The sequence below is a fragment of the Perca fluviatilis genome, chromosome 8 (assembly GCF_010015445.1).
Source record: "Perca fluviatilis chromosome 8, GENO_Pfluv_1.0, whole genome shotgun sequence".
Classification (NCBI taxonomy): Eukaryota; Metazoa; Chordata; class Actinopteri; order Perciformes; family Percidae; genus Perca; species Perca fluviatilis.
Window position 1 is genome coordinate 25,185,685 of NC_053119.1, and position 27,750 is coordinate 25,213,434.

Here is a 27,750-nt window from a genome sequence, read left to right on the forward strand (position 1 = left end):
TGCAGCTATTCTTGCCCAGACTTTATCAACATCATCTAGATCTAGATCCACCGCTGTAAGCCTGCTTCCAACTGAATATGCTATTGTACAAACTTGACTTCAGAGTCAGAGATAGTGCAAGTCATTTCTGTTTTATCATGATAGTGTGAAATGTCACAGTTAATTGTTCGCCAGCGCGTGCCGTGCTGGTTCCTGCGGGAGGCAGACAAATGACTGGGCCCTCGATGGCCAACAAGATAAAAGCAGAGTCAGTATAAGGCTCAATTCTTTGACCTGTGTTCACAAGCAAATTAGGTCTAATCTTCACTTTGATTCATCTGGCTTTTTGTAACCCTACTTTTCATAGCGTGGCATTGATTGACACTATGTTCGGTTTTTATCTTTCCTGATGGCTTCAAAATGTGCCCACTGCACCACTGCGGCATCCCCTTTCAGTGTTGTCGCTCTGCTCTCACACATATCAGTGTCACTAACCGAGACTGTCATGATGCGAGCTGCAGGAAATTACACCTCATGTCAGTACCAAAACGTAGACATCAATCTTCTGATGTCAGGCCTGATGGAATCTCTGAACGATTAACAGCAGGAAACCGTCTCTGATTAGAAGAGCTTTGTTTTCCATTGACGATCTGATGAAATAAAGAAAATTGCGAACAGAGAGATGATATAACCAGTGACTGCTCCTGATTGGATTGTGACAATAGCTACTGATTGCCATATGATTATATTACTGTTCATGAAACAAGCAAGCAATGCAATTCAAATTGTGAAGTGCATATCCATAATGTTCCATTGTTTAGATTCTGTGTACAAATCACACTTTGCAGTTCTCTGGAGTAGCACTTATCATGGCACTTTTAATTGGAAATGTACACAATGAAACAAAGCTGTGTTTGAATGTATTATTAAAATAAAAGTTATGATTATAAGTTACATATGTTTTAAACGCTTATATAATGACAGGAAATAGGAGATTGTGTTTGACAGTTGTGAGGCAAAGTCAAACTGTTAAGCAGCCACAAACAAATGAGGTAAAGCATTATGAATAGAATTTGTTTAAATGCTTCATTGCATTTGTCTACCATACCATTAAAACGTCATTAATGTACATAGCACAAAGAGGTGAACATGTAATCATCAGAAGCACAGACAGACATCAGAAGCACAGACAGACATCTGTAGCGTGGCCTCAGTTCCCCTTTTGAATATTTTGGATGCTGCTGTGTGCTGTGATACGGGACCGGGACATGTTTGATGTGACTAAGTGAAGATAGGTAAACAGTTAGGCAAATTGTCTAGACTGATCTAAGCCCTGCAGCACAAAGAGACAGGAGCCTGATTTCCCTAACAGACCACTGCCCTGTGAATGCAAACCCAGGATCCATGATGGCCACCCACATCCCATTCAAATCAGTTATCAGTGGCCTTTAAGCAATAATGGTATATGTGAGGAGTTTTGTGTGTGATACACTGAGGCCTATGACTATAGTGGTTATTGAGAATCAACTGTAAGTGAGAGAAGATAATGTGTCATTTGGGAAAGCACCATTAAACAAGCGTAACAAGTACTTACAGTGCTTGTTTGTAGGGCACGAAGGCAAACATGCACCCAAACCGGTTGTAATAGATCTGGGGAAGGAACTAACACACACATGTAGCTACAAAGAGATATTTAATCCATGTGACTTACTTCAGCGATGAGTGGTTTCGTTGCATTAACTGTTATGATAACAATAATGCTGACTGTATAGGAAGATGACAACAAAATCTTCAGGTAAAAAATCCTCCTGCACTGTGGGTCACATAAGGCTGCACAGATTTAACAATTTAAAAAAAAAAAAAACAAAAAAAAACAATATGCAATATCTGACCACAAAGGACTATATCTCTTATTGTCAGAAAATTATTTTCAGATTTGAATAAGAAACAAAGGAATATTTTATTACTTAAAAGAGAGTGCATTAATTCAATCAGATAGATGCTGGAGGAAGAACACGGACGTAATGAAAGATACAGTAGCATGGGCATAAGGACAGCCAGCTGGGATTTTGTGTCCCATGCCTACTCAGTGGGGCTATTGTGTTCTCTCAACCCATACACAGCCCCAGCTTATCAGGCCCCCTTATCATTTTCTCTTCACGCTCAAATGGACCTGTGAGGCATTCAGCCTGAACTGTGAGATTGGCAGATTAGAACTGCTTCACTGTTACAGCTTTACTTTTTGAGGGGGGAGTGTGTCGCAGTTCACCGCCCAGTTAGAAATAACACACTGCTTTATGAAATTAACTAAAGTTAAGAATCAAACTACTCCTTCTGCATTTACACAAATCAGAAACATGTCTGTAGTGACTGTGCACATATAAACAATTGATAATGAAGTGTAGGTTACAACAGGTTTTATCTGCATTTTTGATGAGATAAAAACATGAGGAAGTATTCATGAAAATGCAAAGATGTCTTGTCATGAAGCCAATTTCCTGCTCAGATTTGGGACTCTCCATTTATATTTGTTTCCCTATGCATGTATGGCCATTAAAACAATAATTGCCATGTTTGCACACACACAGTCACAGAAGAATTCACATGTAGGCTCATGTTGTTACAGGTGCTGCTAATTGCTAATTGCTAATTACTCGTGTGGATGGCGTATTACTTGCACATCTTTTCACCTCTATTTGCTCCATAGCACTATATGTGTTATCACTAAAGTTTTTTGTTCTTGATCTTTACCTTGTTATCCCTCCCACATACCTTGTTATCCCCAGGACCTACAGCTTAATTGATAAATATTTAGTTTTTAAATTTGTTTTATAAACCCTTGTTTTGTTTAAATACTTGTACCAACACCACGGTCTGAGAAATGATAACGAAGTTGAGTTTGACTTTAACTGTATATGGCTGTTTTATACACAAATGTGAAGTTTAAACACGTTTTTGTTTTATGTGAAAAATTGCAAAGAATGTTTTTTCTCACATTTGATTCACATGTGATTAAGAGAAATACAAAAATAAAAACATCACATTTACTTGTAATTAAAGAAAGAAAAAAAAAAGTAAAAAAAACATAATCACAGTCATTTCACATCTTGACCTGAATCTTAATCTAATTCCAACAATGACACAAGTTAAATTGTCCCAAAACTTGCTTGGTTAAAAAAAAAAAAAAAAAGTCTTGTGACAGAATTTTAAAAGAGTTTGTTTACTCTTAACAATTAACAAAAATACATCAGTGCCTAATATTAGGAATATATAAATGCATAATATGACATATAAGTATACATACAGTACAGGCCAAAAGTTTGGCCACACCTTCTCATTCAATGCGTTTCCTTTATTTTCATGACTATTTACATTGTAGATTCTCACTGAAGGCATCAAAACTATGAATGAACACATGTGGAATTATGTACTTAACAAAAAAGTGTGAAATAACTGAAAACATGTCTTATATTCTAGTTTCTTCAAAGTAGCCACCCTTTGCTCTGATTACTGCTTTGCACACTCTTGGCATTCTCTTGATGAGCTTCAAGAGGTAGTCACCTGAAAAGGTTTTCTAACAGTCTTGAAGGAGTTCCCAGAGATGCTTAGCACTTGTTGCCACTTTTGCCTTCACTCTGCGGTCCAGCTCACCCCAAACCATCTTGATTGGGTTCAGGTCCGGTGACTGTGGAGGCCAGGTCATCTGGCACAGCACTCCATCACTCTCCTTCTTGGTCAAATAGCCCTTACACAGCCTGGAGGTGTGTTTGGGGTCATTGTCCTGTTGAAAAATAAATGATGGTCCAACTAAACGCAAACCGGATGGGATGGCATGTCGCTGCAGGATGCTGTGGTAGCCATGCTGGTTTGAATAAATCCCCAACAGTGTCAAAGCACCCCCACATCATCACACCTCCTCCTCCATGCTTCACGGTGGGAACCAGGCATGTAGAATCCATCCATTCAGCTTCTCTGTGTCGCACAAAGACACGGCGATTGGAACCAAAGATCTCAAATTTGGACTCATCAGACCAAAGCACAGATTTCCACTGGTCTAATGTCCATTCCTTGTGTTTCTTGGCCCAAACAAATCTCTTCTGCTTGTTGCCTCTCCTTAGCAGTGGTTTCCTAGCAGCTATTTGACCATGAATGCCTGATTCGTGCAGTCTCCTCTTAACAGTTGTTCTAGAGATGTGTCTGCTGCTAGAACTCTGTGTGGCATTCATCTGGTCTCTAATCTGAGCTGCTGTTAACTTGCGATTTCTGAGGCTGGTGACTCGGATGAACTTATCCTCAGCAGCAGAGGTGACTCTTGGTCTTCCTTTCCTGGGGCGGTCCTCATGTGAGCCAGTTTCGTTGTAGAGCTTGATGTTTTTTGTGACTGCACTTGGGGACACATTCAAAGTTTTCACAATTTTCCGGACTGACTGACCTTCATTTGTTAAAGTAATGATGGCCACTCGTTTCTCTTTACTTAGCTGATTGGTTCTTGCCATAATATGAATTCTAACAGTTGTCCAATAGGGCTGTCGGCTGTGTATCAACCCCATTAATAAGGGAATAAATTCCACTAATTAACCCTGACAGGGCACACCTGTGAAGTGAAAACCATTTCAGGTGACTACCTCATGAAGCTCATTGAGAGACCACCAAGGGTTTGCAGCGCTATCATAAAAGCAAAGGGTGGCTACTTGTTAAGTAAATAATTCCATATGTGTTCATTCATAGTTTTGATGCTTTCAGTGAGAATCTACAATGTAAATAGTCATGAAAATAAAGGAAACGCATTGAATGAGAAGGTGTGTCCAAACCTTTGGCCTTTACTTATATATATATATATATATATATAAATAAATAAAAGTTTTAAACACAGAACTACTTTTTACAGGAGAATTCCCCATTAATTCCAGCAGAGGGCAGTAAATCAGTGAGCACTGGGGATTTCGACCAATTTTAAACGTAACAGAACAACAGTATAAAAGACCTCGAAGGACCCAAAACAGTTACTTATTTTTAGCCTGCTCATTGAGCTCTTAATAAATCAAAAATACATTTTCCGTGCAGATTAAATAGGTGATGAATCATTGGACATTTGTTTAAAATTTTCTGGAGTTGATCATTCTAATAAGATTAATTTAAAATGTTACATTAGGCTATACATTCTCCTCCCGCTGCTTTAATATCAGGCATTTGTATAGACACATCTCACCAACGGAGGACGACAACATGGCGGCTTCCTTGCGTCTCGGTCGTCAAGGGATTTTATTTGGCCTTAGATTATCTAATTTTAATAAATGTGTATGGGCTACCCATCCATGGCAGGAGCACGTCAGACACTTCTTTCGGTCTCCATGGATCCTCGGTGAGTGTTGACAGTGTAGCTAACGGATAGCTGTATCCTCTTCTGTGCTGTCAGACGCTAACATTTGCTATCGTCGTTTTCTAGTGCCAATAATCTTGTACTTCTGTTACTTCGGTATCGTTTTTCACAACATAACTAATAAACGTGTGGTTAAATGGGCGTACTGGTATGTCGTATTCCTGCCTGAATAACGAGGGTGCTATTTGATCATCAGAGCAAGCGGAGTCCATACAAATGGAAAAACAAATGACATTGTGAAGGGATTAAGTTCCACACGGACTAAAGTTGGTCAAATCAATTATAACTGTTACAAACTTGGACAAAACTCGATCGTGAATTTTCGAGAGGTTTTTGGGTGTTAGGAGCGGAGGGACGTAATTTAACCTCTTCGGAGTCAGATTGCTAGACGTAAAGTGTGTCGGCAAACGTTGTTTGTGTTGGGTTCAAGTAGCTATGTCTGTTGACTAAGCTTTGTTAGCAGCATCGGGCCTTCTTATAATGTGACACAGCTAACGTTACTTGTGCCACAAGTTATTCTACGAGTTAGCCTCGCCGAGATTTTCTCTGACAGACCAGCGTTGTTTACCCATGTGTGGGTCTCCCTGTACGGCATACGTCAGTATGGCGGATTGATGATGATTTGACCATTTGACATGTGTTTTTTTCACTCTTGCAAGAGTGGGCCCAGTTCCTTTTTATTGCAAAAATATATTGATGCACTCAAGTTTTGTAACATCGTCAAATATCCAGCAGATGGCAGCAGTACACAGCATGCCTGGGGACCACACAGGATTTAAACATTTTAATGGAAAGTAGAGATCCACTGATTTCAACTTTCTAGGCAGATTCCGATTTTCTTTGAGTTAGGCCAGCCGATACCGATTTTAGCCGATTCCGATTTTCATTTTTTCTAACCACTTTACTGCACACAAATATTTATTTTCTAGTTTTTCTTTAATAGAACATTTTGCACAGAACATAGAAAACCTTTTGAACAGGTAATGGATCACTATAAAATAGAACTATATAGATTACTCCTGGTGTGGGAAATTCACACACATCTAAAGTGCAATGTTAGAACCATTTCCTTCTTTTCACGTCCAATATCCAACTAAAAAAATGTGATTTTGGTTTTTGGTGTCTACCCTCCACGCCCTTTTTCCCTGCAGGTGTTGCATATTGCAAAGTTGTTATCTTCTGCACACACGCTGAAGAATTTCCAAACAGCTGACATGTTGCAGGTTAATTCACGAGGTTCCCTACATTCACACCGCGAGCGGGTACGCGCGCCACACGGCGGAAAAGTTGAGAGAAAGGAGAAAGAGACCGTGATGTCGCGTCCGTGTGTGCGTGCGTCCTTGAGAACTGTAACTCGTATAACTTATGTTGTCAGTTCATTGTAGCGTTGACCGGCATGAAATCGGCATTTGTCAGACTGACCTGCCGGTTGCCGGTCATGGCCGAGCACGTGAAAACCGGCCAATTCCGGTCACGGGCCGGTCTATCGGTGCATCTCTAATGGAAAGATTGTTATTTGACATAAGGCAAAGGCAGAAAATCCTTCCTAATTTGATTAAAAAAAGTCTTTAACATACTTAAGACCTATAAAGATAGTTCCACATTCAATAGTTAATTCCAGTGATTTTATTTAGATCTTCTGGTGAATATAAAGAAAGCTGTGCATGTGCAAGCATCATTATATCCCTCACTAGTTCTATTTAAACTATTTGAGTCTCATCTAATAAAAAAAAAAAACACCCTTTCACATCTTCCCTTTCCTCTGCCTCATCCGTTTACTTTTTCGGTCTCTTATTCATTGTATCTATATCACTTTTTCTTTGTATAGCCTTACATCATACATGTCTGCATTATGTGAGCAGTTCGCTGAGAATATACAGTATAATACACTAAACAAAGGGGTGTTCCTTTTGAGTTTTGTCCATGTCTGACTGTTCTTTAGCATTGCAGGCTAGTTGTAGTAAAGCAGTGATGCCTCTGGCAGCCTGAAGACTCACTGTCCACCACAGTGCTGTGAGCCAGTTGAACCCTGCCGTTCTGAGTGACTGCAGCTGGTGACAGTGGGGGGGGCTTTTGATGGTCGCTCAAAGGCCTGCAAGAGTACTAGTGCCTCTGCAGCCTCTGGTGCCATGTCAGCGGGAATCACAATTACATAAGTGACCTGCCAGCATTATTTTTGTCATTGTGACACTGTCTCTTTGCGTGCCCTGCTGCCGAATTGAAGATGTTGAAACCCCTGAGGCATCAGCCAAACACTGCTACTTCTGGTTGTGTAACGTGATTTCTTTGGACATTCACATAGCCTGGCAGATGCTGAAAGACCTGGCTGTAGGAAGGTTCTGAATATTATTTTCATGGAAATATGTCTGCTGTAGTTTTAAGCCTGAAGGCCCCTGACGTAAATTGTATTATTCTCTTTCTATCCTGTAGGTGTCAGCCCAGTCAAAGTGCAGATGCCTGCACTCTCCCCAACCATGGAGGAGGGAAACATAGTCAAATGGCTGAAGAAGGAAGGTAAAAAGCATGTGACACATGACACAATGCTTCATTTCCCCAGCTCTCATTACCACATTTCTTCTGCTTTACTTCTTCTAACTAACCTACTAAATCTACTGTTTAGCAGGTTAGTCTTAACGATATGTAATTCTCACAGTAACACCCTCTGCATCTGTGCTCATCAGATTAAAAAAACTCAGTATTTCTTTTTCCCTCAATGATGGACCAACGTTGGCACTAATCATTTACTCGAGGCTGTCACATTGCTCTGTAAGGCAGAGGACTGAGCACTGGAAACACCTGAGGGCATTTGGTGGCTAATTCGCTCAAGGAAACACGGCAGTCACTATTCATCACAGCTTAGCAACTCTGCTCAGCCAGGCGCCTCAGCCACACTCTCATTTATCAGGCGGCAGCATACTGAATTCTGATTGGCTGCTCTGATGTGTTGCCATGTGCTCCTGTGACTTGGGGTGAGCTATGTACATGTGTGTGGAAGTGAGGAAGGGAAAGACAAATTCTCAGTGACAAGAAAAACACATCCGGGATGCTACTTTTCTACCATCGACCATAGAGTTTTTAAAGAGCGCTTTCAAAAAGCACGTATTTTATATCGGGGTAATGTGATTAATTGTTCTCCAATGGAATCTTGTTTTGAAGGCTCCCTGAATTAGAATTTAACATAACCATCTCCCTGGAATGCCAAAAAAAGCTGGGGTTTTTTTCCACATAGTTGCCCACAACTATTTTGTTACTATTGTACCATTATGTATGAATATACTGTAACACAGCCTCGACCTGCATACCTGTGTAGTCTAAATATCTTTTTGTTGTTGTTATGTTGGCGTTCTGGTTGAGCAGAGGTGAAAAATCTTAAGGTCACCTGTTTAATCTTTAATATCGCACATCACACTTAACCCCCGGGGTCATACGGTGTTAATGCCCCGTACAAATCCAATTTTGAATTCTCCACTCCTGCTTGCTCTCTGGGGCTTCCAGCATCAATACTCCCTCTCCTCTTTCAACGTTCCCCTCACCCATCCCATCTACTCTTCCCTTCACCCACCCTGTTCCTCCTTTTCCCTTCCCAAGCATCTCTTTCCCTTTAAAAAAAAAAAAAAAAAGAAAATATCCCACAAACTCTCGTTTTCAATATTGATTCTATACATTTTTGCCTTTGTCATCATAGCACTGTCTTCCTTGATTTTCCTACTAGTAGCTCCATACCCTTGTTACAGCTTTTTTTTCTGCCAGAAGATAGACATGTGACCATATGTCAGATCTGAATAACCCTTGACCTTAATCTTATACACCTTGCCTCCTCCTCGCTTCTTAACGCGTGGACATATGTCACAAAGACGATTCAATCATACCATACCTAGTACTCATGAAATAGATTGACTGCAAGTGCTTAAGGCTCGAAATTGCTTGGGGGGGGGCTATAATGTAACCAAAATATTCTTTACCTTCACCATTAACCTATTAATTTCTAACGAGCATTTCCGACTGAACTGTACAACTGACGATAGCTTTTCTTCTACTCTCCTTTTTGTCCAAGGAGAAAAATAAGGTCCATTATTCCATTGGAAGCGCCATTTGAATTGTTGCACAAAACAGGTGTAGCACAAAATGGATCTATGAGCATGGAAGAACTGAACCAGTGGCTCCTAATTGCCATCTTCTTTCATTTCTAAGCAAATGCTAATATATTCCAGCTCTCTCATGCGGTGGACCAGCGGGAATCTACTGGGATTCTAAGGATAGGCAAAGATCTCGCTTTCTTTCAGACACGCTGTGTTTCCGTATCTCACATTCTTTCCCATGAAACATTGATTAGGCTCTTCATTTGATATGTAGGCCAAAGCCCGAGCAGATATTTTCCCACATAACCTTTTTGTCCCTTCAATGGAATGCTTTCATTTGTATGATAACTAATTTGTTCTCTGTGTGTTTGCAAAGCCCCAGCGAAAGAGCCTTTGTTTTTAACATGCTGCTGATGATTATGATTCACGCATTTGCAATCGTGGCAGCTAAAATGAGTCATTTGCATTTTAACTAAGGTCAGAGGCCCCTTTTTTATAATTAAGGGATTGTTTTGGGAATGAGTTGCTTAAAATGCCAAACAAAAGTTCATATTTAAGATGTATTCCTGGATGTTTCTTTACTTTTGCAGGTGAGGCTGTGGCAGCCGGTGATGCCCTTTGTGAGATTGAGACTGACAAGGCTGTTGTTACCCTGGAATCTAATGACGACGGTATCATGGCAAAGATATTGGTGAGTGAGCCAAAACACAGATACACCTCTCCAAGAGATTATTAGATACCGGAATAAAGGTATACTTAACTATGAAAGTAGAGGTTTGATAAAGTATTGAAATGCTGTGCGTTTCAGTGTGTGTTAGCACCAGGATTTGAAATTGGGCCTCTTAGGAAAGCTTTTTTTGCACACCTCTTTTGTCGGGCAGGTGCGTAGGATATGATCAAAAGTAGCAGATCAAAAAGTTTAGAGAAAATCCTGCACACTGACCATTAAGCAATGGTCCATTATGCAGAAGAAAAATACAACATTGTATTTTTCTTCTAAATAAGTTATTGCTTGAGTAATGGTCAGTGTGTGGGATTTTCTCTAACAATAAAGTGTGTTCCACGGTATTCTGTTATTATACCTTCAAACAATGTAAAGTCAGCAATGTGCAGTAGTTTTTGCTATGTTTTTGAAATGACTTTATATTCACATAGAATATAGTCCTGTTAATATTTCTGTGTGAATGTTTCAGGGTTCCCCCGTTGCCTATGCTAATTGGCTACGCTTGTTAAATCTGCTCTCCCTATACAGACGTACAACAACACGCGTTGAAGGGCTGTCTTCGTGAAACCCCGCAACATCGTGCCATTTGTCGGTTGAATTTTTAATAGGCTGCCAAACACAGAGCTATCAGTTTGGGTTTTTTTTTAATCAATACTCCACCACATGTTCGTCCCCTTAAACAGAAAGATGAAGATGTTTTATCTTCAATAGCTTTTTGACTGATCTGTGAGAGATCTGAGGACCGTATGTAAAATGGGAAGGAGGGGGAGATCCCCTGGTAGTTAAAGTAAGATTTAAGTTAACGTTTTCTTATAGCTTCCCCGTTTTAAAAACGGAGGGATGGCAGTGAGGTATTGCTCCATGTCACAGAGAGTGACTTAATTAATAACCCAGCGTGTCCCCTTGCCATGTCATTTTGGACATGCTCACATTGCGCCTGTGAGTGGAGCAGGGATTAATTAGCTGATGTGTTTTTTGTGCAATCTTAAAAAAAAAAAAAAAATACACAACCAGTCTGCACCAGCAAATATTATTATGTTATAATTGTTCATGAACAAGACAATCTTTTCTTACATGTGCACTCACAAACATAGGAATGGCTAAATTAATCGGTTAATTACCAGATGATTTTGTCTTCACTTCACTTGCTTCCTTTCTTTCACTTTCCCTTACTCCATCCTTGTGTTTGCCACTGTGGCTATAAGGCAGTTTCCATAGCAACCACCCAATAATTGGAGGTAGGGGCTTTAGAGCTGAATCTGGCAGAGAAAGATGGTCTGCATTAGATAAGCCGTGTGTGTGTGTGTGTCTCTCTCTCTCTCTCTCTCTCTCTCTCTCTCTCTCTCTCTCTCTCTCTCTCTCTCTCTCTCTCTCTCTCTCTCATGTACATAATTAATGAAAAAACAGCAGCTAGTGGCAATATTTCAGAGATTTGTGCACCCTAACATTGGCATGGGCAATCTGACATCCACTTTGTCTGAGTGAGTTAGATCTCTGAAGTGTAACAAGGGCTTGCCAAGCACCCAGTCTGTTTCTAATTTAGAGGCTACCATAATTACCTGCCTGTGGCCAAATGCCTGGACAGGCTGCAGTAGGCGTTGAACTCCCTGCACTCCACCGGGGTAATTTATGGGGGTTAAGTACTCCTATGGCCCTTTACCAATTTCCAACCATGGCTCTTAGGGGTGAGAAAACAGGGGATAGATTCTGCTCAAATTGGGATGGGGATGTTGGGGGTAGGAGCAGCAGCACTGTGAACAGAGATTACTGTATCTCATCATACTCTTACAGCGTTGCTCTACCCTGACCCGAGGGCTTCAATCTGACAATCAGCCCTGGGTACAATCATTCATAGCCTGTAGGAAATGACACCCAATGTGTTTGCAGATACATACTATACATGCTCACAGCTTCTCTGTGTTCAGATGTGTCTAAAGATGAATGCTACTGAGCTTTAAATGGAGAACACTGTTCTAGAAATGTTTAAAGTGAATTTATTGATAGGTACACCAGAATGTAGATGATTGTGGATGAGTTGGTGATTGAATTAAATGACAGAAAGGATAGATAGATAGATAGATAGATAGATAGATAGATAGATAGATAGATAGATCAATTAAGATATCCAAGACCTTCCACAGTGCTAACCTTTCAGTTTCCCATGTATCATTCCCTTTCCCCTCATCTCTTCATCTCCACACACTTTCATTTAAGGAATCAATTCAAACACCAACAGCTATGTGTCCTCTAAATCAATCCTTTGGGTAAATCACTTTCTAACCGTGGAGCATTCTCTTATTTCCAAATGGGTGAAAGACTGATTTCAGAATTTCAAAATGAGAGTAAATTGCCTGTGGGATGTACGCTGTTGGCTGTTGGCTGAACTGAATTAGGTGCAGTCCATAATTTTCTTCAAGAAATGCTACCAGTACATTGGGGAAAGTGGTTGGGTTTAAGGTGACACATTATAGAGAAAACAGGGAGTGGCGAGCAATAGAAAATATGGAATACATAAAAGGGAAATGGCCTGTGATTAAGGTTCCTTGACAGTTCAAACTCTGAATATTGTGGTTATATGGTTAGAAAGCTTATCAAACATGATGCCCTGAAGGAATAAGTGGATTTGTAAGTTGCAGCTTGAATTTAATTTTTTTTTTTTTATGTGTGAGATTACATTGGGCTGACAGACTGGTAATGCTAAGACAAAGGCTGTGACTGCAATCCTCTTTGTGCCATATCTGTCATGCTATATTGATCAGAGACAGACCATGTCTCACTCCCTCAAAACATATCTCACTCCTTCCCTTTCTGTTTATATGCAACTCTAGGCTAAATCCATCTTCCTTTTACAAATAAACCTACTTAAACATTATACAATCAGGGGTTGATCTGTGCTTGGTCCTACTTGTACCTTCCTCTGTACAATGTTTGACCACGATCTGATGCCTCTGAGACAAGTGACTGTCAAACCTGAAATAATCACGTGTTATGAAATCTACATCACAAGATTTACTGCTACAATAGCAACCATTTTAATGAAGTTTAAAGGAATGTTGATACTTGTTAAGGACAAGGTTATCGTAACTGAGCTGTTTAGACTCTCAGGAGACTTGTATGGCTGTATGATAACAGCAGTTTGGAGTTAAGTAGGTTAAACTTCATAAATGGTCTAGTCTGACTTTGTAATATCATTAGCCTAGCTAACGGGCTCTGGAGAGGACCCTTAAGAGCCCTATTTGAGATCGGTTAGACTTTTCACAGTGAGAATGATGCCGTAGGAAAGGCTGAACGACCTAGCAGTCTTTCTTCACAGTCGTGGGCCCATTTGCCTAATTCAGAAGTGGTCATCCATCCATGTAAATCAATGTCAATTTAATTACAAAATAAAATAATGTTGCTGGTTGCAAAATGGTAGAGAATGCCCAATTTACTTTTTGTGTTTTTTAATGTACAGGATAATAATTTATACTCCTACATAATATTTGTGTGATTTTTATTTTTAGCACAACACACATAACATACAATTTGCAACATGGACATACCCCCCCTGCTCTTCAGCCACCCACCCAGACAAAACTCAAGAAAAGATGACACAGGAACTACTACAATGTTCAAGACCATACAACAAAATAATAACAGACCGTAAACTATAGACCAAATAAACATACTGTATGTATAAATTCCAACACCGTAAGCCCCACATCACTCCCCAGCACAAAGCTTCTTAGGAGCCCTTCAGAAGTAACTTCCCCATTTTCCCGTGTAGACTCATACATAATATAATTATGAATTATTATAATCTGTAAACTGTATCTGGCCCAAAGTGTGTGGTTTAGTGTTATTCATTGCTCCCTTTGATCGCAAAAACTGTTTTAGAGATGTTCAATGCTCTAGGCTGTAAAGATGAAATATTTCTTCCAGCTAACAGAAATAAAATGGGATTTTACCAGTTGCTTTTTAGGCAGCGCCTCTTTGGCCGTAAAGTGAAACCACACACTTTTGAACCATGAGATGTGAGCATAATTTACAAGTACTCACCATAGGCTTCAGTGTGTTCTAGAACCATTTGATGGCAGTGTTGAGCCCCACACCAGTATTGTGTGTGTGTGTGTGTGTGTGTGTGTGTGTGTGTGTGTGTGTGTGTGTGTGTGTGTGTGTGTGTGTGTGTGTGTGTGTGTGTGTGTGTGTGTGTGTGTGTGTGTGTGTGTGTGTGTGTGTGTGTGTGTGTGTGTGTGTGTGTGTGTGTGTGTGTGTGTGTGTGTGTGTGTGTGTGTGTGTGTCTCTAAAGAGGTGGGCCTTGTTGTCATGGTTATCACAACTTCCACTTTTGTGAGAAATGCACTTCCTTGCAGGCACTATTATTGCACTTCTTGGGAACCGTTATCTTATGTTGCTCAACTACACATTCTGTCAGTAAGGCTGAGTGGTCTTCAACATGATATGCCTTACAAATTGCAGTTCCATGTTTTCTGATAGGCATTTATCCAATCAGTATTAGTACTATTACAATAAGGGTAGGATAAATATTTAATAACATTTCCCTCAGGGTCAACCAACAGAAATACATTCTCAGCCTGAGAGGTGGGGGGGTGGAGCTATGAATGAAGAATCAGCTGCAAAACATTAAATTCACACAACTAACTAGTAATTGTATAGTGCCCCATTCTATTAGGCCATTAGTCACTCTATACTTGCACATGTGTTTTCCTCCTAACAAACAATGTGCAAGTCTATTTGGGTGGGTTGTAATAATAAATTCTGTATAATGTTGTATTTGTGTTTTCTTATTTTGGCCAAATTTTGTGGCACCAGAACTATGATACATTCTCTTAGGAGTATTCTCTATACTGTGTGTGTGTGTGTGTGTGTGTGTGTGTGTGTGTGTGTGTGTGTGTGTGTGTGTGTGTGTGTGTGTGTGTGTGTGTGTGTGTGTGTGTGTGTGTGTGTGTGTGTGTGTGTGTGTGTGTGTGTGTGTGTGTGTGTGTGTGTGTGTGTGTGTGTGTGTGTGTGTGTGTGATAGATATACTGCAATGAATAAATGTAGTATATTATGCATCCTGTCTTTTTAGTCAGAGCCTATGTTTTCCTCTTCAGTTACACACAGATATATTGGTGGTTGTCGTAACAACGTATCACATATCTCAGCATTGCTTGTCTCACTATACCACAGCTTTTGTGGGAAGTATATTGCATCTCTAGTCTCTACCATGTGAAAAAATCCCTTTGGGACTAAAGTTAAGGGGATCTCTTACGTTTACCCTCATCCATCACCTCCCATTGCAGTTCTGTATTAATCACACATCAGATCTATTGTTTAAGATTATTACTTTATCTGAAAGTTTTGTTTCACAACCTGGGGCGAAGTCTTTTAGTGTTGCCCAGTATATTGTACTTTAGGTTAGTATAGCTTTGTGCTGCTCACCACCATCGCTTAGTTTGTAAATATGAGCTCTCCACTGTACAGAAAAGTCCAATGGGACAAGAAGGTATGCCTTTCAAAAATATTTATTTTTTAGAATTTGTGAAATCGACTAGATATGTGTTCTATTTTAGTACTCCAGTACAACTTTATGTTATTTGCAGTGATACTTACTGGCTCAATCTGCAAGTTGATTTGCAGATTCAGCTTTGGTGCAGGATAATTAGGTCTACATTGAACTAAAGTAGCCCAGAATAAGCATGGAAGTGCAGCTCTTTCTACCAGTGAGCACAGGTGTTCATACATCCTTTCCACTTAGGTGGATATGATTATTGGAAGGCTGCTGATTTTCTTTTTTTTTTAATTTTCTTTTTTTTTTGCTTTTGATTTTGCAAGCCTGCTAGAGGGAGGGGATTGGGGTGGAGTATGTTAATAACTGTTGATTTACTAATGGCGCTTTTAATAGAAACATTTTATTGTAAAATCATACCGTTTTTTTATGTATTTTTGGTCAATTGTTAGAAATTGCAGGTTTTAATCTCTTGGCGGATCAGTGGTGGTGTTGGGTGATTGAATATAAACAGCTCAGTCAGGGTCTGATATATCTTTGCTATTTTGGCCAATCCTTGGCTGCTCACTAAGTGGATACCTTTTTGAAAAGAGATGAAGTGCGGCAGCCAACGCCTGTGAATTGTGCCTGGCCTTTCATTAAAGCTGATCAATATTGATTGAGGAACAACACCTTGCACACAGCTTGGGGAGAGTAGCGTAGAGCTTGCATTCGATTTGGATTACTCCGAAACAAGATAGTGAATCAATAGTTGGCCACTTTGAAAAGCATGGAAACGCATCCACTGCACTTCAAGAACCTATTCCAGCACAGCTGGGTTTTTGTATGATTTGTCAAGTTAAGAGGGGAGAAAATTGCACAATAGAAATTGATGTGAATGAGAATAATAATGGCTGTCAAAATTAGAGATGGTCCAATACCATTTTTTTGCTTCCCGATTCCGATACCTGAACTTGCGTATCGGCCGATACAGAGTACAGATCCGATACCAGTGTGTCATATATTTTATGTTTTAACAACTGTATACTACTATCCCTGTATGGATGTGATATGATTTCTATCTTTGTTGACTGTCTGGCTCAGGTTAAACTCTTTGTAAAAGAACAAACAATGAATGCCACAGAACTTTCTTTTATTCTCCAGTTTGACAGTCCGTTATAACGGAAAAAGAACATAAATAAAATAATTTAACGTAGATTTTCTCTAGGGCTTTATTACGTGGTATTGGATCAGTGCATAAACTCCAGTACTTCCCGATACCAGTGTTTTAGGCAGTACCATCTCTAGTCAAAATTTGTATCTGTTCAATGACCACCGGTCAACTGATTAACTGTATTACTTTCCTTTCGTCTTTTTTTTAATCAGTGTTGGGAGTAACGCGTTTCAAAGGTAACGCAATTACAGTAATTTATTCCTTTTTGCTGTAACGCAGTAATATAACGCATTACTAATTAAATTTCGGTAATATTATACCCGTTACAATCTCAGTAACGCGAGTTGCAATGCATTTTAACGCACCATTTTTTAAGACTTTCCCAACACCGCGAAACATTTGTTCACAGGAAGAAAAAAAAAGCCATGAGTATTATTTCATAACATCTGTGTCCCAACAGGGGGCGGTACGTCAGCACGGACACCAGTCAGTCCGAGCCGCTCACAGATCTAAACATGTCGGGAATTAATGTTTAGGCTTGCTACACTCAATATCATTGCAGTTTATCAGCCGTGGAGAGTAACTCTGCCTGTAGTAGAATGGCTTCGAATGACGACCAAACACGCTTGTCTTTTACTGTGACCATTTACTGTTCAATATGTTGCAGTTTTACAAACAAGAAAGTGAGCAACTTAGCTTGATGGACATGTTTGCATCTAGGGTCTCACGCTTTTTATATATATATATATATATATATGTATGTATGTATGTGTATGTGTATGTGTATGTGTGTGTATATATATATATATGTGTGTGTGTGTGTATATATATATGTGTGTGTATATGTATATATATATGTGTGTATATGTATATACAGTGCCTTGCGAAAGTATTCGGCCCCCTTGAACTTTTCGACCTTTTGCCACATTTCAGGCCTCAAACATAAAGATATAAAACTGTAATTTTTTGTGAAGAATCAACAACAAGTGGGACACAATCATGAAGTGGAACGAAATTTATTGGATATTTCAAACCTTTTAAACAAATAAAAAACTGAAAAATTGGGTGTGCAAAATTATTCAGCCCCCTTCAGTTAATACTTTGTAGGCGCCACCTTTGCTGCGATTACAGCTGTAAGTCGCTTTGGGGTATGTCTCTATCAGTTTTGCACATCGAGAGACTGACATTTTTGCCCATTCCTCCTTGCAAAACAGCTCGAGCTCAGTGAGGTTGGATGGAGAGCGTTTGTGAACAGCAGTTTTCAGTTCTTTCCACAGATTCTCGATTGATTCAGGTCTGGACTTTGACTTGGCCATTCTAACACCTGGATATGTTTATTTGTGAACCATTCCATTGTAGATTTTGCTTTATGTTTTGGATCATTGTCTTGTTGGAAGACAAATCTCCGTCCCAGTCTCAGGTCTTTTGCAGACTCCATCAGGTTTTCTTCCAGAATGGTCCTGTATTTGGCTCCATCCATCTTCCCATCAATTTTAACCATCTTCCCTGTCCCTGCTGAAGAAAAGCAGGCCCAAACCATGATGCTGCCACCACCATGTTTGACAGTGGGGATGGTGTGTTCAGGGTGATGAGCTGTGTTGCTTTTACGCCAAACATAACGTTTTGCATTGTTGCCAAAAGGTTTGATTTTGGTTTCATCTGACCACAGCACCTTCTTCCACATGTTTGGTGTGTCTCCCAGGTGGCTTGTGGCAAACTTTAAACGACACTTTTATGGATATCTTTAAGAAATGGCTTTCTTCTTGCCACTCTTCCATAAAGGCCAGATTTGTGCAGTATAACGACTGATTGTTGTCCTATGGACAGAGTCTCCCACCTCAGCTGTCGATCTCTGCAGTTCATCCAGAGTGATCATGGGCCTCTTGGCTGCATCTCTGATCAGTCTTCTCATTGTATGAGCTGAAAGTTTAGAGGGACGGCCGGGTCTTCGTAGATTTGTAGTGGTCTGATAATCCTTCCATTTCAATATTATCCACACAGTGCTCCTTGGGATGTTTAAAGCTTGGGAAATCTTTTGTATCCAACCAGCCTTTAAACTTCTCCACAACAGTATCTCGGACCTGCCTGGGTGTGTTCCCTTGTTCTTCATGATGCTCTCACGCTTTACTAACGGACCTCTGAGACTATCACAGAGCAGGTGCATTTACTAAGGAGACTTGATTACACACAGCTGGATTCTATTTATCATCATTAGTCATTTAGGTCAACATTGGATCATTCAGAGATCCTCACTGAACTTCTGAGAGAGTTTGCTGCACTGAAAGTAAAGGGGCTGAATACTTTTGTACCCACCACTTTTTCAGTTTTTATTTGTTAAAAAGTTTGAAATAGCCAATGAATTTCTGTTCCACTCCATAATTGGGACCCACTTGTTGTTGATTCCTTCCTCAAAAAATTACAGTTTTATACTCTTTATGTTTGAGGCCTGAAATGTGGCAAAAAGGTCGAAACGTTCACAAATAACACTGCAAAAAACATATATATGTGTGTATATGTATATATATATATGTGTGTATATGTGTATATATATATGTGTGTATATGTGTATATATATAATGTGTGATATGTGTAATATATATATGTGTATAGAGTGTAGAAAATATAAAAAAATATATATATATATATATATATATATATATAGAGAGAGAGAGAGAGACAGAAGAGAGAGAGAGAGAAGAGGAGAGAGAGAGAGAGAGAAAGGATGTAGAGAGGAAAGAGAGATAGAGAGAGAAAAAGAAAAAAAAAAATATATGAAAGGTATGGAGAGAAGAGGAGAGAGAGATAGAGAGAGAGGAGAGAGAAGAGAGTAGAAGAGAAGAGAGAGAAGAGAGTATGAGAGAGAGGAGAAGGAAAAGTGAGAAAAAAAAAAAAAAGAGAGGAGAGAGAGAGAGAGTAGAGAAAGAAGAGAGGAGAGAGAGAGAGAAGAGAGAGAGGAGAAGGTGGTGCAGCTGCATAACCAACTTCCGTTTAGGATACTTTAAAATAAAAGCACTTCCTGTGACGGTTCGCAGTAAAACTAAATTACTGTTAAATAAGGTTGTGTACCTTTTCACATATCGGCTGTAAATCAAGTACTGTAAATAATGTAAATGGTGAGTTTTAATCACACTACAATTGACAGTTTCCTTTTAGATTGTTTTAAACTAAACAACATGAATTTCTTATTCAAAGTGCTTTAAACAAACATTTTACAACATTGCTGTACTTTGAGTATTTGAGAAATTGAGTATTTTCATTTTCTCCTACTTGCCTATTGTACGTTTTACTTATCTATTTTTATAGCTTTAGTTACTTTGCATATCCATATTAATTATACAAAATATTATGAATAATCTATGATTTATTAAAGTGGATAAAGAGGAGACTTTATTGATCCGGTGGTGAAATTCACAAGCTAGCTGCCAAGTCAAACTTCTGCTGTTATTTTGGCGAAAGTAACTCAAAAGTAATGCAAAAGTAGTGTAACGCATTACAATTCAGAGACAGTAATATTGTAATATAACTAATTACTCTCAAATTACAGTAACTAGTAATCTATAATGTATTACATTTTGGAAGTAACTTGCCCAACACTGTTTTTAATTATTTGCTTCAAAACCATACAACAAAGACTTTTCCTTTTATTCCTCTAAACTCAGTTGCACGTATGGGGTGCCTAAACCAGTGCTAATGTTCTTACTGTATAAGTACCTCTCACCCTCTTTGCAGATGGAGGAGGGAAGTCGCAATGTGCGCCTGGGCACTCTCATTGCCCTCATGGTGGAGGAAGGGCAGGACTGGAAGCAGGTTGAGATTCCCGCTCCAGATGCTGCTGCTCCACCTGCTACAGATGCAGCCGCTGCCCCAGTTGTTCCCCCTGCCGCAGCCTTTCCAGCTACTCCACCAAAACCAGCCACGTCAGGACCGTGAGTGTCGCCTCCTTCCTTTTTAAATCACACGCTGTATAGGTAAATCAAATGAATAAAACCTCTGCAGTCAATACAGGTCCGTACACTCACTTTCTTGCCCAATGTGGCCATAGTGGAGGGTCACATCTTTTTGGCAGCGGTGTTCGTGGAAATTTAAACCTACAATTTAGCCATTTTAACAGGATTTTGATTTGTATGCTGTTTCAGCCCCAACACCGATAATGTTACCACACATAAAGCTTGAGCTTGTTTAAATTTCAAGCTTGTTGCTAAAGTACCCACCGTTAGAGTCTGCATGTTGTTCTAGTGTTGTTAAAACATCTGATTTGCACATTAGCTAATACTAGTGACTAGTGCAATGTGAGCATTTACATCAGGTCATGCTAGTTGGAATAAGTGACGAGAGCTGACAGCATTTCCAACATCTATTCTGATGTTTTCTGATATATGTTTTGTTTTGGTTGTTGTTGTGTAGATATTGTGTAGATATGAGGCTCGTTCGAGATGAACTGCGCCTCGCCTGTAAAGTAGACGAGAGCAGGCGGCAGCAGCAGGGGGCGGTGACAAAAGTCCGCTCTCAAGTCGGACAGTTTTCCAGCTGACTCCAGCAGCCTTCAGGCTGAACAGGAAGTGACAGAAACACGGTGGTCCGATTCCGATTTAATAAAATGTTATCAGACCCCTATATCAGCTCCTACACAGTCTCCAGTTGTTTTTATTATGACAAAGTAGCTGTCAAAATTCTCTACATGCGATCTGTTGCTGATTTTAATAAACAACAGACTGTAGATGATCCGTAATCTGAACAGATTTAGTCTCTCTGACTTTTAAACACAACTATCAGCCACACAACATGTGTTCTGTACAGAATAAGCTTTTAAATCAGACAAATCACAGTTAAAATCCCTCCGATTGAAAATCAATAAAAAGTTTATATAAAACGTCATCCTGTTGAGTCGATTCTGAACCAATCAGCTGTTTGATCAGCTGAGAGGCCGCGTTTCCCAGCATGCCCTGGGTCCACCTGCGTCTCGCCTTGCTCTTGCAGTTGGTGAAAAGCAACTGCGCTACCTGCGTCTCAGAACTGCGGCCGCCTTGGTCTCGTGAGATTATCGTTGCCCACGTGTGCATGACGTCAGAGCAAGTCGGGATCAAGTCGGACACAAATCTAACCGGCATGCATTGGGCGCCGATCACCGGTGATCGATTCTGCGCAGATCTGGCTCATCTCGAACGAGCCTAATATCAATGGACGTGTTGTCCCTGTGACCACCGTCATTTCACAGGCTGTGTGTCATTGAGTTGAATGATGTAACTGCAAAGCCAAGAAAAGACTAGTATAGGTAGATAACGGGGCTAAAAATACATGAAATAAGATATATAAAATGAGATGCTCGTGCTTATCCAGGCTTATTTCAGGTATTATTTCCTTTTAATGGAGCCTCTCAGCATCAGCTTTTCACACATTTGTACTTGTTTAACTGGTATGACAATAAACCTCTTGAATCTACAGTATCTACCACCATCTAACACCCTGAATTCCAAAATGTGTAAGATCCTACCCACTCCGGTTTACACAATAAATACTCCTGTAGAAAGCAAAAGAGCTGGCACAGAAGAACAGGCCCCATTTGGTATGCAAACATTTTACTCTGAGCCCGTCCACATTTTCAGATTTGCACTTTTGCTGCATCGGCTTGACCAGCGTGAAAGATGAAAGGTGGATGTGTTGTATAGCAAGCATGATTATCGGGCAATAGATACAGGAATGGGCTTTATTAAAGACAGGTCAAGTAGATGGTATGTGAGCTAAGCAAGTCCTTTATCATGTTCTATGAATTTTAGAATTTTTAAGTATGCCTGTTTTGTATATAAGGCTATACATCGTTGTGCCCCTCCCCCACTGAATGACTTCTTTCAAAGAATTGAGACTGGTGGTAGTACAAGGGCCTCCACCAAGGGGGACTGTGTAATACCTTTTTAGGTGCACCACATTTGGACAAACTGTTTTGTCAGTAAAGGGAAATGAATATTGGAATAGTCTGCCCCCCCGCAATAAGGGACTGTCCCACATACATCAGTTTTAAAACTCATTTAAAATTCTGTCTTCTAGAAAACCAAAGCTGCACTCACTTTTAACTGCCTCACACATTTCACTATGTGTGACAATCACATGTTCTGTTGTATTTTGTCTTGCCTCTCAGACTATGAGGGTGTTGCATGCTTGCTACTGTTTTTATGTTTTTGTTTTTTGTTTTTTTTTAATGTATTTGCCTAGGGACAAAAGATGAAAATTAGCTATGGTGCTAACTCTAGCATATTTACACTGTGTACTTGTGATGTCCATTAATATGCACTGTCCCTATCTAAATAAACAATAAAAAAAACAATCAGTGCTATCCTAAAGAGTGTCTGAAATACTTTAACATTTTGCTGGCCCAGGAGGTTTCTGAAGTACCCTTATGTCTGTTTTGATGTATAAATAAAACCAAAATAATTCATGTTGGGCCTTAAAAGCAAAAGTACAAAGTTTAAAACTTGAACTATTGTAAAATTGTGCCTTACTCTCTTTCTTCCCTGCCAGGTTACGTCTTAGTCCAGCAGCAAGACATATCCTGGACACCCATGGTATAGACCCAAAATTGGCCACACCCACTGGACCAAGAGGACTTATCACCAAGGAGTGAGTATAGGTCTAAGGACTGTGGAGGCCTCCTTAATGCAATCCAGTACGATACAGAACCTCTCTGCTTACTTAACAAACAAGAAGACATCAGTTTTATTGGGCCCAGTCTGAGATTATACAAAACAGAACTATTTGACTTGTTCATGATGGAAAGTTGGTTTTCTCATAGAAGCTGTAATGATTTATAAAATCATTACAATGAACTATACAATCATTACAGCCTATTAAGGGCTTCTAATATGACCTTTTTACATATTACTTTCTGTTTTTGGTCGGGGGGTTGCTTTATTTGTTTACACAAGTGATGTGTCAGCAGTAGGTGCTTGTTTAGCATAGTTATAGGCCCAAGGGCACAGATTGGAGGGGCTGCCTTTAGGCCACTGTAACACTGAAGTATCTCCTGAGGGGAAAAAGATGTCAGTCAAAGCAAGGCAGGTTATAGCTGCAGTGTGAACTACATAAGTGAAAAATGTGACCAAGAGGTGGTAAAGATGTTAGGTACTTTTAATCCTGTTGTATGGGGATTTCACACTACAGAAAGCTATGAACACGCACGCACGCACACACACACACACAGCTCTAATGGTTACCTGCTTTCAGGGCTAGGATTGAATGCTCTTGTTTCCCCTGCTGGTGAATCTCATTAAGTAACTGTGGTCGCCATAGCAACCCAGTCTCCAGGACCCACTGGTGACCATAGTAACGCAGACCATAGGTTTTCTGAGATTTGTGTCTTAGACAGTAATAGAGAAATATATATGAAGCTTCATAACCAAACACAGTAAAGAATGATAACTCACAGAAATTGAGCGAAGCCTTAATGCATACCTTGTTGTAAATATAGCAAAATAGGTTAATTTAAAGCTGGATTTATAGTTAAAGCACTACAAGTCATAGGTTTACAAGCACCTGTCTTATAAATACCAATAACAAGTGTGTTAACAGCTGAGAAAGGGCGTCCCCTATCACATGCCTCCTTATTTAGCCAGTTTAGAATAGTGCTTTTGTTAATTGTTTTTTTCGGTTTGTTTGTTTTTGTCTCTTGTTCCTTTTTAGTAATAATTAATTGTCTAGGTTAATGAACACGGGCATATCGTGTGCTGCCCGATTGTTTAATTAATAATGCAGTGTAATTATATCCCAATGATTTGATTTGGCATGCTTGCTCAATTACCTCTCTTTGAACCATTTTGTAGGACTCAAGATTTGGAGTCTCACCAATTAACTTACTGACACCTAGACTACCTAATTAGCTGCAGGACTCTGGACGCCAAGTGGTTTAACAAAAATGAATGCACATTCTTCCTAAAGAGACCTTTTCTGAAATGAATGATGTGCCACAGACAAAAACCAGTATAAAGAGCTTCACGTTTAAGGCACTATCTAGCTTGGGAATGAAAGGGGTATTATTTCTTTTTTCAAGTAACTTTACCATTTGGAAAAACATTGTGCATTTGAGGGTGTTGAATATATAACTTCAGGAATGGAAACTGATGAATAACATGTTTATTAGTTGGGAAAACATCCGTATAAATCCATAATATGTACTGTATTGATGTCACCAATTACAAAAAGGAAACATCCTTTAGAATGTTCCCTTAATATTTGGCACATATTAATTAGCCAATTGATGCCAACATTTGTGATGTAGTCTTTTCATTTTAGCTAGGGATGCACCAAATCCAGATTTTTGGGGTTCGGCCGAATACCGAATCCACTTGTCAAGATTCTGCCGAATCCGAATACTGAATCCTACTCCCGTCGTCAGTCCATTAACACAGTAAACACATTAATGAAGTAAACAACGTCCACAGCCTCTAAAATAGTTAAATGTAACAACTTAATGTTGAATTCACACGCTCTTTTCACATCGTCGGAAAGCACATCACTATCACCAGATGAGTGACAATATTGTTTGGCAAATTTTCGCTAACCAGTGTATGATGAAGGCACGTTGGGTGATTGAAATTGGAAAGCTAACGAGCAGCAGCCGGCCGTTCGGTCGCTCCGCACATTTACCGAGAGAACAGCTGACAGCCCGCGAGAGACACAGTCTGGTTAACACAAGTTTTTAGCTGTGACTGTCCTTCCTTTGCCGTACCTAGGGTTGCTGCGTTTTGGCTGCAGTTTGTGGATTCCTTCATGCGCGGCTCGTATTCTTTCGGATGTTTCATGCGCAGGTGTTTTGGCAGCATATTGTGTATTGTTTAGGGTCCTTGCCGGCGCGGGACAGGTCGGCATTGCGGGTTGGGCGTGTGGCTCGGCTTGGGTTGCCTTCTTTTGGCTGGGGGTGCTGCCGGGCAGCGCTTTTTCTGCTCGCGAGTTCCATTTTCACTTTCTCACAGCCTACTGCATTGAACGGTCCACCTACGTAAACACCTTCTCATAATCAACGGCGGCGTCATTACGTCGACCAGCGTAGCGCACATAGTGCAAGTGTAGGGTTCGGTTTGGTGGAAAAAAATTCTAAGTTTCAGCAGCAACCGAACCCCGTCAAAAAAGCCCAATATTCGGCCAAATCCTGGATTCGGTGCATCCCTAAATGTGCCAAAATAGCTGAACCTCTAGGCTATAGCTTAGGTATGTTTTGAGACAGAAGAATTCTGTTCTTCCAAGGGCCCTATCTTGCACCCAGCGCAATTGACTTTGTACACCGATGCATGTATCATTCCTATTTTGCACCTGACGTACAACAGACTTTTCCCTCCACAGTCACACCCCGGGGGCGGTTCAGCAAAAAGAGGAGGCGTGTTCCGGCTTAAACGTTCCCTGGTGCTATTTTGCAGTTTCAGAAAACAATTCCGCCACAGACCAGGAAAAACCTGGTCTAAAGTCAGTGGCGCGTTATTCAGATGATATTTTAGGGGCGCATGCTTGGCCGTAATGTAGAGTGTGCACACCGCGCATACACTTTGCTTCTTTCATCTCACAGACCCAGCAGTTCCCATTTTTGCAAACCATACATAAATACAAGGAAAAATATGACCTTGTTTTACACAACATTTCCATGAATCATGGATGTGTTGATGACATAAATGAGGAAATATTAGAGGACTTAAGGAGATGTGATGTTGAACTGCATGTGCCGATGCCACCCAAACGCGCAGCGCAGCAGCAGTACGGGAGAGGAGAGACAGAAGAGCTGCATTGTCTATAGTGAGGTAATCCCAGTCTAATGTTAGAATACATTGCAAAAATATCACCATTCAGAAAAATCAAAAGCAAACGTCGGTCTCCTCGGCTGTGAACCGCTCCTTGCGTGCGCCCGTGCATGTATTAAGAGCGTGCACCTAGCAAATCCGCCATTATAATAGCAGTCCGCCATGGAAGAAGCACGCCTGCTTTTAAAGGGAATGTGAGATAACGCTCTGATTGGTTTATTGCACCTTACGCCCAAACCACACCTATGAGTAATGTAGCTACTTCAGACCAACCCATTTTAGATTTGCTTCGGGCGCAAGAGTCGTTTATCCCGCCGCTATAATAGCAACAGTGCCCGAGATCCGCCCACAAAGCTACTTGCGTTTGGCGTTTGATACTTGCGTTTCAGGTCATTAAAATAGGGCCCCAAATCTCCTTGGAGAGAATAGTTTCACATTGGGTTAGCTCCTCCAAGAGAGGGCAGAATAGACCCAATTTCCCTTCCTTTGTCCTTTTTGGTTCATCAGATAAGACTGAAACCAGGATACCCCTCCCATTCCACCCTCGGCTCTAGTGAGGCCCCTCTATAGTGGGCATGAATAACAAGAGGTCACGCAACCCAGGGATGAGATCATAGCATGTTACATAATCCCCAGCGAGGTTTAAAAACAGATTGGGTACAAAGAAACACATTTCTATTACTACTTTTTTTTCCCCCTCTTTTAGTGTTAACTAAGAGGCAAGGCGAGCACAGTGGTGGGTAAAGGTTTCAATGATATTTATCGCACCATGCCCAGGCTCTTCTGATTTCACGTATTAAGCATGACTTTAAAAACACGATACACATTTTGAAACTTCCAACAAGGAAGCCCATTAACTGCAAGCCATCAACCTCTTATAGCCAGCTTGTGGCCAACAGTATGGGTTACTGTTGGCTACAAGCTGCTGTTTTGGTTGTGCTTTTTAGATTGAAATAACTAAGTCTCGATTAAATGTAAAACGTCAGTAGTTGCATATCAAATTGATGCTTTCTAAGCAACATACTGTATCTAAAATAAATAAATGTTCTTTAGTAGACAAACCGTGATGTCTAATTTTCACTTTCACAAGTTTAAAACTGCGAATGGAAACGCTCACAAAAGAGGGTTAAGTAGCAATGGGGACTGGCTCAAATGAGTAGTTTTGTTCGA

The 27,750-nt window shown here is 40.2% G+C and overlaps 1 protein-coding gene and 1 long non-coding RNA gene across 2 annotated transcripts in view; one reads left to right on the forward strand and one right to left on the reverse strand.

Annotated features, from left to right (window-relative positions):
- The window catches only part of LOC120564148, a 46,877-nt gene that overhangs the window by 4,356 nt on the left and 14,771 nt on the right, over positions 1-27,750 (reverse strand). The gene's annotated exons all lie outside the window — the stretch shown is intronic.
- Positions 5,061-27,750, forward strand: part of pdhx (pyruvate dehydrogenase complex component X) — a 39,516-nt gene continuing 16,826 nt past the window's right edge. Inside the window, exons 1-5 of the mRNA XM_039808889.1 lie at positions 5,061-5,341; positions 7,790-7,873; positions 10,029-10,129; positions 20,534-20,730; positions 23,318-23,416. Of these exons, the coding sequence (XP_039664823.1) occupies positions 5,206-5,341; positions 7,790-7,873; positions 10,029-10,129; positions 20,534-20,730; positions 23,318-23,416 (617 nt within the window). The 5' untranslated portion in view covers positions 5,061-5,205. The remainder of the gene's footprint in view (positions 5,342-7,789; positions 7,874-10,028; positions 10,130-20,533; positions 20,731-23,317; positions 23,417-27,750) is intronic.